This window comes from Erpetoichthys calabaricus, chromosome 3 (genome assembly GCF_900747795.2).
Source record: "Erpetoichthys calabaricus chromosome 3, fErpCal1.3, whole genome shotgun sequence".
Lineage (NCBI taxonomy): Eukaryota > Metazoa > Chordata > Cladistia > Polypteriformes > Polypteridae > Erpetoichthys > Erpetoichthys calabaricus.
In genome coordinates this window covers 237,851,038-237,863,599 of record NC_041396.2, presented here as the reverse complement: position 1 = coordinate 237,863,599, position 12,562 = coordinate 237,851,038, and the positions used below count along the sequence as shown (strand labels likewise).

The 12,562-nt window shown below is 35.7% G+C and overlaps 1 protein-coding gene across 1 annotated transcript; it reads right to left on the bottom strand.

The window, feature by feature from the left end:
• Positions 1-9,826: 9,826 nt before the first annotated feature.
• Positions 9,827-11,573, bottom strand: LOC127526931 (trace amine-associated receptor 13c-like). The gene has a single exon (XM_051924170.1). The coding sequence runs from the start codon at positions 11,541-11,543 to the stop codon at positions 10,512-10,514; it is 1,032 nt and encodes a 343-aa protein (XP_051780130.1). The 5' UTR covers positions 11,544-11,573; the 3' UTR covers positions 9,827-10,511.
• Positions 11,574-12,562: the final 989 nt, after the last annotated feature.

Sequence of the window (12,562 nt, the reverse complement as noted above, 5' to 3'; positions counted from 1 at the left end):
TAAGATTCTGTATTTGTTGCTATAGTGCTTTCTTAAACTTGCGTCCAAGCATTTGCAATCATTTCAACTTCTTTCTAGCTTCTTTCATGTTAATTTTAATCTCCTCCTGTCTACAAGTTATGCTGACGAGAATTTTTCTCAGCATTTCCTTGAGATAATACACTTTCAGGGTGCGAATGATACCCAAACCCAATGGCTGAAGCATTGCTGTGCAATTGGGTGGGAGGAATCCAACGCGAACATTATCTAAATGTGGAAGCATGTTGTGGGCAGCACAGTTATCAATCAGAAGCTGAATCATCCTTTTCTTCTTCTTCATATTGTGAGGTTTCTGAACTCTTTTGGGATTCCCAACCACCCACTCAACGGGAACGTCATGCTGAAGTGCTTCCCGAAGTGTGTTTGCCGTGTCTATGTAAGATTGTTTGTCTGTTGCCGGGGCAAGGCAACAGCAGGCTCACAGCGGTGCAGTGAGGCGCCACAGAAGCAAATCATAAAAGATCGGGGTTGCGCTGTTAATCCCTGTCTTACACCTCAAAACACGAGGCTGAGTCTCAGTACTTTAGCAAAACCACCATTATTCAGCTTAAAACAGGAACAGCATAGTTATTTATTGTAGCGGGATCTGCCACTCTCCTATACACAGACACAGCAATCAGGCAGGGTCGTGGTCAGGTTAGTAGCCAAGTACAGGTGATCCTGTTCCCTGCATTTACAATGTTCCTTGCATCACCCATCGAGATCTTTTCTGTTTGCTTTGGTGAAGAGCTGCAGCAGAGCTGTAAGCTTACTGTTGCCCCGGCAACGGATAAATAGTCTTCCACAGACGCGGCGATCACACTTCAGGACGCTCTTCGGCGTGTTGTCCAGTTGTGGGAGGTCCCAAGAGAGTTTACAAACCTTACATTTTCTTGAATGAGTGCCACATTAATAGGAATGTTTCTTGAACGAGCATCACTGAACCACATAAAAACTGCTTTTTCGGCAATTTTCAAATGCAGCAGTTCGCATACGTTTGCAACCCGAGATTTTTCTTCTTTTTTTGCTCGGTCTTTCGGTCTGTCAAGAAAGTTGACAGTGTTGATGGCGAAATTCCGAATTCATTGGCAACGTCTTTTTTCTTTTTGCCGCAATTGAGAGCTGCAAAAATGTAAAACTTTTTTTTTAATATGAACTTCTATCGTTTTTTCATGTCTGCCGTTTCTATAGGAGGGTGACAATGAGTTAAATTCCAATGGATGTTCTTCAAATGTTGACGAGCAATAAGCAAAAGGTATCACTGAAAACCACTGAAAACAAAAACAGCAAAAAAACAGTATGAGGAAAGTTCGAAGAAAGAATTTTTTTTTACAATGTTTCTATTTGGGGATCGTTGTGCACAATTGAGCTGCGACCACAGAACTAACTGATCTGCAGATGATTCATTCAAGCACTTCAAGGTCTTTGGGCACTTCGTATCTGCTGAATGTACTTCATAGTAACGAGATTTCTGTGGACTCGTGTCATATGAGGAAACTCTCGTGACCATAAAAATATTTTGTTGTAATGAAAATTTCCTTGTAACAGAATTTTACCTGTAGTTTGTGCTCATATCTCTCCTCACCTTGGTCTCTCTCCTCTCTCTGTGTTGCATGCCTAGGGTTCTGCAAAGTGTCCTCATTGAAAAGGGGCAGCCATTTTGCTGCAGCCCTTCACTGAGTGAGTCTCCATTACCGGCAGTTCTCTTGTGGCCCGGCTGTCAGACTGGGGGTTGGGGACCCTTGCTATACAGAGAATTGGCCTGCCTTCTCTAAGATTATAAATAACAATGCTAGTAATCCCAGAGTCTTATTCTCTACGATTGATCGTCTGCTAAACCCAGGTAACGCAAAGGAATGCCTCCAAAATACTTCCAGTGAAACCTGTGAGGGTATTGCTGTATTTTTCAATCAAAAAATTAATGATATTAGAAATAATATAGTATATCTCCCCAACACTGCAGATCCTCCTAAGCCCCAGTACTCCATTATAAACAAATTAAATTTTTTCTCCAGGATAGATTTACCTGATTTACATAAAATAATTTACTCAACTGAGACCCTCCACTTGTGTCTTTGACCCAATACCAACAAGTGTTTTCAAAGAAGTATCGGGCATGCTAATTGATGGTATTCTTGACATAGTAAACTCGTCATTAGATATGGGGGTTTTCCCAGACTGTCTTAAGACTGCTGTAGTTAAACCCCTACTCAAGAAAAATAATCTTGACCCCTCTGCTTTTAAAACTTTTAGACCCATTTCTAACCTGCCTTTCTTAAGTAAAATTTTAGAGAAGGCACTCATTATGCAGTTAAATGATCATCTCAATTAACATGCTATTCTTGATAAATTTCAGTCAGGTTTTAGAACAAATCACAGCACAGAAATTACACTCGTTAAAGTAGTAAATGACTTGCAGGTAAATGAAGACAGATGCTATTTATCTGTTCTCATCCTCTTAGATCTGAGTGCTGCATTTGACATCATTGATCACAACATTCTTAGAAATCGCCTTAGTCAATGGGTGGGCCTCTCTGGCAGTGTCTTAAATTGGTTTGAATCCTACCTGGCAGGTAGAAAATTATTTGTTAGTTGTGGTAATTATACTTCAAAGACACATATTTTATATGGTGTTCCACAAGGCTCTATCCTGGGTCCGCTGCTCTTCTCAATCTACATGCTTCCGTTAGGTCAGATTATCTCGGGGCACAACGTGAGCTACCACAGCTATGCTGATTGACACACAGCTGTATTTATCAATTGCACCCGATGACCCAGACGCTATTATTTTACTAACACAATGTCTTACTTGTGTTTCTAATTGGATGAATAGTAATTTTCTCAAGCTAAATAAAGAGAAAACAGATATTTTAGTGATTGGCAATAATGGTGACAATGAGATTATTAGAAATAAACTTGATGCATTAGGATTAAAAGTCAAGACAGAGGTAAAGAACTTAGGGGTAACTGTTGAGTGTAACCTGAATTTTTAATCGCATATTAATTAGACCACTAGGACAGCATTTTTTCACTTAAGAAACATAGCAAAAGTTAGACTTCTTATATCATTGAAAGAAGCTGAGAAATTAGTTCACGTGTTTGTTTTCAGTCGACTAGATTACTGTAACACACTCCTCTCAGGACTACCCAAAAAAGACATAAATCGTTTGCAACTAGTGCAGAATGCAGCTGCTAGAATCCTAACTAGGAAAAGAAAATCCGAGCACATTTCTCCAGTTTTGATGTCACTGTTACCTGTGTCATTCAGAATTGACTTTAAAATACTGCTTATGGTTTACAAAGCCTTAAATAATCTCACCCCATCTTATACAGTATATCGGAATGTCTGACACCCTATATTACAAATCGTAACCTTAGATCCTCAATTGAGTGTCTGCTTAGAATTCCAAGAGCAAAACTTAAAAGAAGTGGTGAGGCGGCCTTCTGCTGTTATGCACCTAAAATCTGGAATAGCCTGCTAGTAGGAATTCGCCAGGCTAATACAGTGGAGCACTTTAAAAACTGCTGAAAACACATTACTTTAACATGGCTTTCTGATAACTTCACCTTCATTTTATCCTGATACTCTGTATATTCAATTCATTATAATAACTATTCATGGTGGCTCTAAAATCCATACTAACCCCTACTCTCTCTTCTGTTTCTTTTCCCGGTTTTTTGTGGTGGTGACCTGCGCCACCACCACCTAATCAAAGCACCGTGATGTTCCTACATTGATGGATTAACACTAGAATTACCAGAGTCTGCGAAAAAAACTCGTAGATCCGGCCCACCTTAAAACCATTCGCACCTCTCCGCCAGCATCCTTTGTCCTCTAAATGTGCCGATAAAAACAAGCTGCAAGCAGCCGGCTATTCCATCCCCCCACCGACTTAGAACGTGCACAAGCATCTCCCAGCTCATGCCTTGATTGATTATCTGGGAGTGAAGTGGAGTTTTAGAGTGGAAATAATAGATTGTTATTTGGAACACACACATTTCATGTGTGTTCCGTTTCTACAGTAATCTGTGTAAACACATTGTTAAAACAGAAACTTTTTCATATTTTAGTAATAAATGTTACAAAATGTAGGCATAAACTATAGAATGTGTGAACCAGCATGAAGTCTAAACATCAAATAAACACTTTCACAAAAAGTTCAAGAACAATACAACAGCTTCTGTGGCGTATCGGTAAGATTTGCTGTCTCAGCGCGCAGCAGGCATACTGTCCATCAGAGACATGAGTATGATTCCCGGAGAGGAGAAAGTGTTCTTTTTTTTTTTCTTTTTAACCTCAAACGGACATAAAATTTATAAATTGGTATGTACTGTCAGTTAATGAAATCGTTATATTTTCATGTGGGATGCTCCTTTTAAAATATTTTTTAACAATTGAGACTGCAATTAACATGAACAAGTGTCTTTATAACTGTTATTTTTAAGATCCATAACACACAGACAGACAGAGCACTGCATAATAGAGAAACAGACAGGCAGAAAAGTCACTAGATAAATAAATAAACTGGGAAGGCACATGTACTGAAAGAATAAAAAAAGATCAATATGTACATTAATTTGAAGTAGGTAAAAATAAATATTTGGAAATATTGTGAAGGGAAATGTTTATATACTTATAGTAAACAGCACACACACCATTTAGATAATTATATATATCTTCTTTTTCTTCATTCAGCTGCTCCCGTTAGGGGATGCCACAGCGGAGGATCTTTTATATATATCCTGGCCAAATCAGGCATCAGAATAGCACAGAAACCCACGAACAATCTGTGCACTGTCCTTTTCAACGCAAAAAACAAGAAATCGACAGCAGAAACACGAAGCGAAGTTTATAGCATTCCATGCAGTTTTTGCCCAGCGGTATACATAGGACAAACAAAAAGAATTGCAACTCGCATACAGGAATATTGCAATGCCATCAGAAGGAAGGACTCACGATCACAGATCTATACGCATACAAAATCAACAGGACATACATTTAACTGGGTCAATGTACAAGTAAGATTTAAGGCCAGTACTAATAGTGCCAGAGAACTGGCTACGTCTTGGCTATCAGACAAAAACGCCATTAACAAACATTTGGACATAAACTCAGCATATGCAAACTTAAGTAGAACATGTTCATAATAAATAAAACTTTACGACCTGTACCCCATATATATGCTGTTCTACAGCACGATTAGAATTGTCTGAGTATTAAAGGTGTAGGTCTATTTTATAAGCATATTTTATAACATCAATTTTAATATCGAGTATAACTATAATTATTATTATTCTGTATTAGCATTGATATGAACGATTTGTGAAATTAGTGTTAAGTATAAAAAATGAAACTATGATTATACAATTGAATGTTTATTATATTTATACATTATTATATCTGTCTTTACGTTTTGCACACATATTTAATAAATGTAATAAGCTGCACCAAGAATGGTTAAAAAATCATTCAAAAATGTGTACGTGAATGTAAATATATCTGCACAAACCGACACTCGTGAGTAACATTTTTAGAAAGTTCAAAATGAAACGCAACTCACAAAGCGTCTGTGTGCAGACTCGAACAAGCTTTTGCAGAATACATTAACTGACAAGAGGCTGGCCCGCCCTTTCTGAGTTTTGGTAGCCAACACGAGCCGTGATTCGCCAATTCTTGGTAGCCGACTGAGCCATCATTGGCCAATTCTTGGTAGCCGAACCGGGCTGTGAATGGTCAATTCTTGGTAGCCGATACGGGCTGCGATTGGCCCGAGCTTTCAATTCTTGGTAGAATCTTGGTAGCATAAAGCGATTTGATTGGTTTTCACTACCAAGAATTACCTCGACTCATGGCTGCTCGGAGGCACCACTGAAGCTGTTGTCTATACCTTGAATCTTTTGTGAAAATGTTTATTTGATCTTTGGACTTCAGGCTTCATACATTATATAGTTTATGCCTACATTTTGTCATTTACTACGAAAATATGAAAAATGTTTCTGTTTTAAAAATGTGTTTACACAGATTACTGTAGAAATGGAACACACATGAAATGCGTGTGTTCCAAATAGCGATCTATTATTTCCACTCTAAAACTCCAGCACTTCAGTCACTCCCAGATAATCAAACAAGGCATGAGCTGGGAAAACTTAGTGAACGTTCTGCGGCAGTGGGGGATGGAATAGCCGGCTGCTTGCTGCTCGTCTTAATCGGCACATTTAGAAGACAAAAGAGAGGTGAGAATGGTTTTAAGGTGGACCGGATCTACGAGTTTTTTCGTAGACTCTGGTAATTCTAGTGTTAAAAGCCAGAAGTCTACATGACCATCATCATCAAGTCCTTCCATGAGAACCCTAAATACAAAGTGGACTGTTTCATTTATGTTAGGTAGAATGCCCAGTGGGGGCTGGGTGGTCTCATTGCCTGGAACCCCTACAGATTTTATTTTTTCTCTCCAACCGACTGGAGTTTTTTTTTTTTTTTTCTGTCCTCCCTGGCCATTGGACCTTACTCTTATTTTATGTTAATTAGTGTTGTCTTATTCTAATTCTTACTTTGTCTTTTATTTCTCTTTTCTTCATTATGTAAAGCACTTTGAGCTACATTATTTGTATGAAAATGTGCAATATAAATAAATGTTGTTGTTTGAAATGGTAAGAGAGACCTTCCATTAAGCACTATTTTGATTCATGGTTGGTTGAATATTTAATTGGGTGTTACCATCTGCCCTACTTCATTATTGAATCCAAAATGATCTCTCATGGACCTCTTTCTGTTCCTCCCTTCATGTTCTTAAAATTAAATCCCACTTTTTCTGTTAGTGACTGGACCATGCATAACATATTAAGACACTTGACACTTGGCTGAATTTTTGATGACTCAGAACATTCAATTTACAGAGATCCATGTTCTCTGTTGCTCCTTCAACCACTAAACTCTATTCAAGTCACAATGTCCTCTATATTTCCCTTCAATACCATTATTACTTTTAATGCTTGTTATGTACAAACTTTAAGCCAATGGCGCCCATATCTGAAAGTGTGCTAGACCTCTCCCTTTATTTTCAGTCTGGTAACAAGACTTCCCTACTTCTTCCCCATTTCAATATCTGTGCATCCTCTAAAAACCTAAATTAGATGGACAGAAGGCTATTCAGTTTAAATTTGTATATCACCTGTACCTCACACCTTGTAAACTTTTTTTATGTATTTGGTAACTAATTCCATCTGTCACTTGTGCTCCTCAAATGCCCCTTGCACTTTTCTTCATATGTTTACAATTGTCCTCCAGTAACCCCTTTTTGTTCTGATGTTTCTAACTGCCTGTCCTGTATTATTTCAGTTAATATTCCCCTTTTGTCTCTGACATTTCTTCTCTTGGACATCTATTCACTTACCTGTCTTATATAAATTATTGTATGAAGATTCACAAAGGCTGAACAAACATTTGAAATGAAGACATTTGCAGTTATTGCTTAATTATGTTTTGTCTTACAACACATTCTAGACTATGTTTTTCAGCTAATAGGCTGGCACAGACATGAATATTGTGCTTGTTTTGTTATTTGTTATTATTTCTCTAATGTCCTCCTCCTTTCTAATGTGTGTCACATGCTAGTTGTCACGTGAATGAGGAGGGCTGATAAAGAGCTTTCAGAAAAAGGCCACAATGGTTCCTAAGGAATCAGTATACTTATTCATTCATTAAAATACTTTAAAAATATAAATACACTGCTAATAGTTTCTAGCTTTGATTTCTTTATTTCTTGGGAAAATGTTGCAAGAAAATTATACTATGTAAAATACTTCATAATTACTGACCACACTGTAACAATAGACATCATGTATGTTTAATGATATTTACATAATAGTATTTATAATACTATAAATTCATTAAAAAATCAATTACTTTATGATAAAAACATGGAGCTTTCATTTATCTTTTCTTATAGACAGTCATTCATATTTAATTTTAGAGATAACCTTATTCAGACTACTTCAAGACATTGCATCCTAAGAAACATTTAATAGCTTTAGATTTCATTGCAGTTGTTAATTAGTGGTTAATTTGTCATGTATAATAAAGTTTTCTTAAACAGATTGTAGGTTTAGCAATGCTTCATGGAGATATGGCTAGCATTGCTGCCTCACAGATTCAAAGGATTTAAAAATCTCAGGGAGATTTACATTCTGTGTGGGGTTTGTGCATCAATTGTATGTGCAATGGCCTGGTGTGCCAGATGAGGTTTCTGCTTTGCTGTACTACTCCCACATTAAGCTCAACCTTTCATTTTAATAGAAGCGGTGGAGTCAGTATTTATTATTTATTTCTGAACCCAAAATGATCAGAGTGTGTGTTTTGCTTTTCAAAAATTACTAACCAAAAGGTTTAGCTTTGTAGTATGTATGTTACAGTTCTAGTTTCAGTCATTTACATTAAAAACTGATCACTTCTTAAATATGTATTGCTTACATTGATAAAAAACTTCTATGGAAGAAATGTATTCTTCTGTAGCTAGTAAAATGTTTTTTAGACTTTTTTACTAAACAGAAACAGACTTAAATATTTAATGGAAATGAAAGCTTCATCTTAGAGGTTATTAAAATCGTTAATGTCTTGATATAGAGGGAGGGCACTTTGAACAGCTCCATTTGTTGTCAAAAATATAGTTTCTAACAGTGATTTTACAACACAATATTTATAATATTTAGATTAATTCTGAAATATTTTCAGTTTCAGAAACTAATCTGTGCAAGAAGGAGCTTTTCATTTATGCATGAATTAAATGCAGCAATTAGTGTTTTTATCACCAGACTTTAGTGTGAAAGTTAACCAAACGATTAAACAAATATTTTAAGAAAAGTTCATCAGGTGTGTCTCAACAGCCAAAATGAAACATTTTGCTTGTTGTGGACAATAAAGGGTGCTCTTGTGGTGATCGAAAATACAAAAGTTAAAAGCATTATAACACAGAAGAATGTAGGGTATTAGAGACAATTAAAAACAGAAATAAAGGGGATAAATATACTGGATTAAACCCTATACACTACGGAGGAATGGCCAAGGAAAGTCTAGGGGCTATTCTTCTAAAATCCCACCACCTTTTATCCCTGAAATCCTGGACCCCAATGCTCTCTTAAAAGACACACAGCATCACATTACCTGTCTGCTGTAAAGAAAGACAGTTAGCCATGTATAGGTCATCTTCCTGTCACTCATTCCTAATCTATTGGCTTTAGGCTCTCTCTTGTTACACCCAATACAGGGAATGATTTACATTTAAAATGTATGTTTTTATTGTTAAAATTAATAATAAAAACAAACATAAATAACATCTTTGTCAAGAAAATTATACAAATATATCTGGATGTTCAGACAAAATGCAAATACACTTAAATTACATTGTAGTGGTTTCACCATATTTTAAAAATGAAACTTCAGTGAGGAGCTCATTCATTCAGACTATTCGGATTTGAGATGGTACACTCTCTTTCTACTTGCTAAGATGTGCACACTCTCGATTTGGTCATCGAATATCAGAGTCATGCTGATTATTGACGATAATTTACTGTTAATAAATGTGTCATCTGTTTACCCCAAAATTTGCTTATTAAATGGCTTCATCAGTAAGGTCCATTATGCCTTTCATTTCCTGACAGAGTAACTGACTGGTTTACAGAAATAAAACATGCAGTATAATCTCACTTAAACAATGAATTCTTTCTTGCATATACTGTAGCTATGCCTTTAGCAAAGTAAGTTTTTGAAAAAATTAACATGGAGTTACATAGTGGCGCGTTTATCCATTTGATAATTCATTTCAGTTCATTTTTTTTTTTTGAATATTTGGAAATCTAGTTTCTAAAGCAACTAGTAACCCATTGAGTAATTTATGATTTTAGCACTTGTACTGTAGGATTTATTATAGATGAACACTTTCTCGCGGACTCCAAAAATGTTACAATATAAGATAAACCATCAAACTGTGTTCTCATGAATTTTATATTACTTTATAAATAATTTAAGTTTTTATTAAACAGTAATGAGATTTAAAATATGTACAGAATGAAAATACAATTAAAAGAAACTGGATTCTGTTTGACTAGTTTATGTGCTCCCCCCTATGCAGTGCTGCTCTGTACATTTAAATAAAATCTAAGTTAAGCCATATGATTTCTCTAGATGTTTTTTAATAAAACAAAATAATAAAGACAGAACAAAGTATATTAAACGTGTTTGTAATGCCACTATAATTACATTCTGATTAAAAATGCATAATTATTGCTACCAAAATAAAAAACATTAACAGTAAAATGAAACAATAACTTTGGGATACACAAAACATTTGCTACACAAGAAAAACTTCTTATCATCATTATTACAATACAGAGCAATATTGAGATTTAAATTTGAAATATTGATTTAAAAATGTATGAAGCTTAAAGAGCAGCATTGAAATGTACATTAAAAGTTTATAACTTAAAAATAGTAATAATCAATTACTGTCTGGAAACAGGTTAATTAAAGATGAGCCTGGACTGTATATTTTGAAGGTTATTATCAGTTTAACCGACTTTTGAAACCAGGGGTAAAACAAAGCATAAATAATTGGATTCATACTAGAATTACAATAAGCAACCCAAGAAAATGCTTGAAGTATAACTGAAGGATCATCTACATTCATGTAAGGAACAAGGAAAGTGGAAATGTAATAAGGAACCCAGCAAAGAATAAATACTATTACCACAATCCCCAACGTTATGGCTGCTTTTGTTTCAGATTTTTTTGGTAAGTTAAACATCCTCCCTTCAGAAGACCTTACATGTTTTGACATATTATTAATTAGTCTTGCATGTTTTTTTGCAACAATAAATATGAGTGTATAAAATAAAATCATTAACAGAAAAGGAATAATAAATGTTACAATCATATCAACTGTACCCCATGTTGTATTAAATACAAAGGCACAGTCTCCAGGGCAAATATTTAATTCTTTTGCATCATCAATATATCCTTTAAAGTACAGAATTGATAATGAGTAAAATAGAGATACTGTCCAGCTAATGGCTATAAATATACAAGTGACCGGGATTGTAACTTTAGCAGAGTAAAAGAATGGATGACAAATTGCAAAATAACGGTCAATAGCAATAAGCACTAAACTACCAATGGAAACAGCAGTTAAAACAAGAAAGCAAATACTGTGAATAGTACAACCAACACTGCCAAAATACCAGCATTTTTCTATCGATCGAATAACTGTGAATGGCATTACAGTTGCTCCCACTAGAAAGTCAGCCACAGCCAGAGAAAGAACGAGCAGGTTGGTTGGAGTGTGAAGCTGTTTAAAATGAAATATTGAAATCATCACAAAAAGGTTTCCCCAAATAGTAAGCATTACAACAGCTGCAGAAAATATATAAAGAACCACATATACCACAGTTGGTCGGATTTCCTTAAGACAAGACACATTTCCAGCTTCAAAGCAGTATTGTACAGTGTCGATAGTTTGAAGTTCAAGTGCCATTAGTCTGAAATCCCAGTCTTTTGTTTAATTAAAAATGTAGTGTCTCCTACTGATTGAAATGAAAGCTAGGTGCTATTTACAGGAATAACCTGGGTAAGGACCACTCCTTCATCAAGTAACATGCTAAAGACTGAAACAGGATTGGACAGCTTTTTCTGCTAATTTAAATCAGCTGTTAATTAGTGTTTCCTCCTATCAAAAATTTTGGTTCAGGCATTGTCAAGAGGGGATTGTTAAGCAGCTTCTTAAAAGTTACCTAAATAATGTTGTTATTGCCCACAATTCCACTTAAGGATATACAATTGCAATGTGTTGACTATAAAATTTATTAGATAAAGGCAATTTTCAATTAAAAGAAAGAAAAAAAAAATAATGATTCAAAATTAAACATATTCACTTCATCTTACTATTGTAATGCCATTGGAACAGAAAAACAAATATTGTGCTCCAGTCCTGTTGGTGGAACCTTTTATTTTGCCAGAATTAGATAAAAAGGCAGATAGCTAGGATGATGTAAGGTCCAGGAGATGAGAACAAAATGTTGCCGGTAACATGCAGGGGGTGAAAAGCTAAAAAGGTAATGAGTCAAAATAACAAAGCCTCAATACACAAACAAAATGTCAAAATGCAAAATTCCTAACTCCAATTTTTGATTTTGAAAATGTCAACGTAAATGTAAAAAAAACTCATAGTAAGAAAAGTAATAGTGTGCTGCCATCTATTATAAGTGGAAATAATGGACTTGAACTTTCAAGTGACCACAGTGTCAACTGACAGATGTTCAGCATAGCAAAACTAAACAATACAGCTGCAACCTTGCAGAGACAGCCACAAAATGGCACCAGAGAGAGAGATAGAGCACATTGCCACCCCCACCACATGACAAACCATCTCAGGATCCCAGATTTTGACCTGAGTGCAGCCATGCAACGGGTGACACCTCAGCGCCACACTAGTTCAGTTGGAACTGAACCAATGTGAGGGTCCCCCAAAAAATAGGACATAACTTTGAAGTTGAT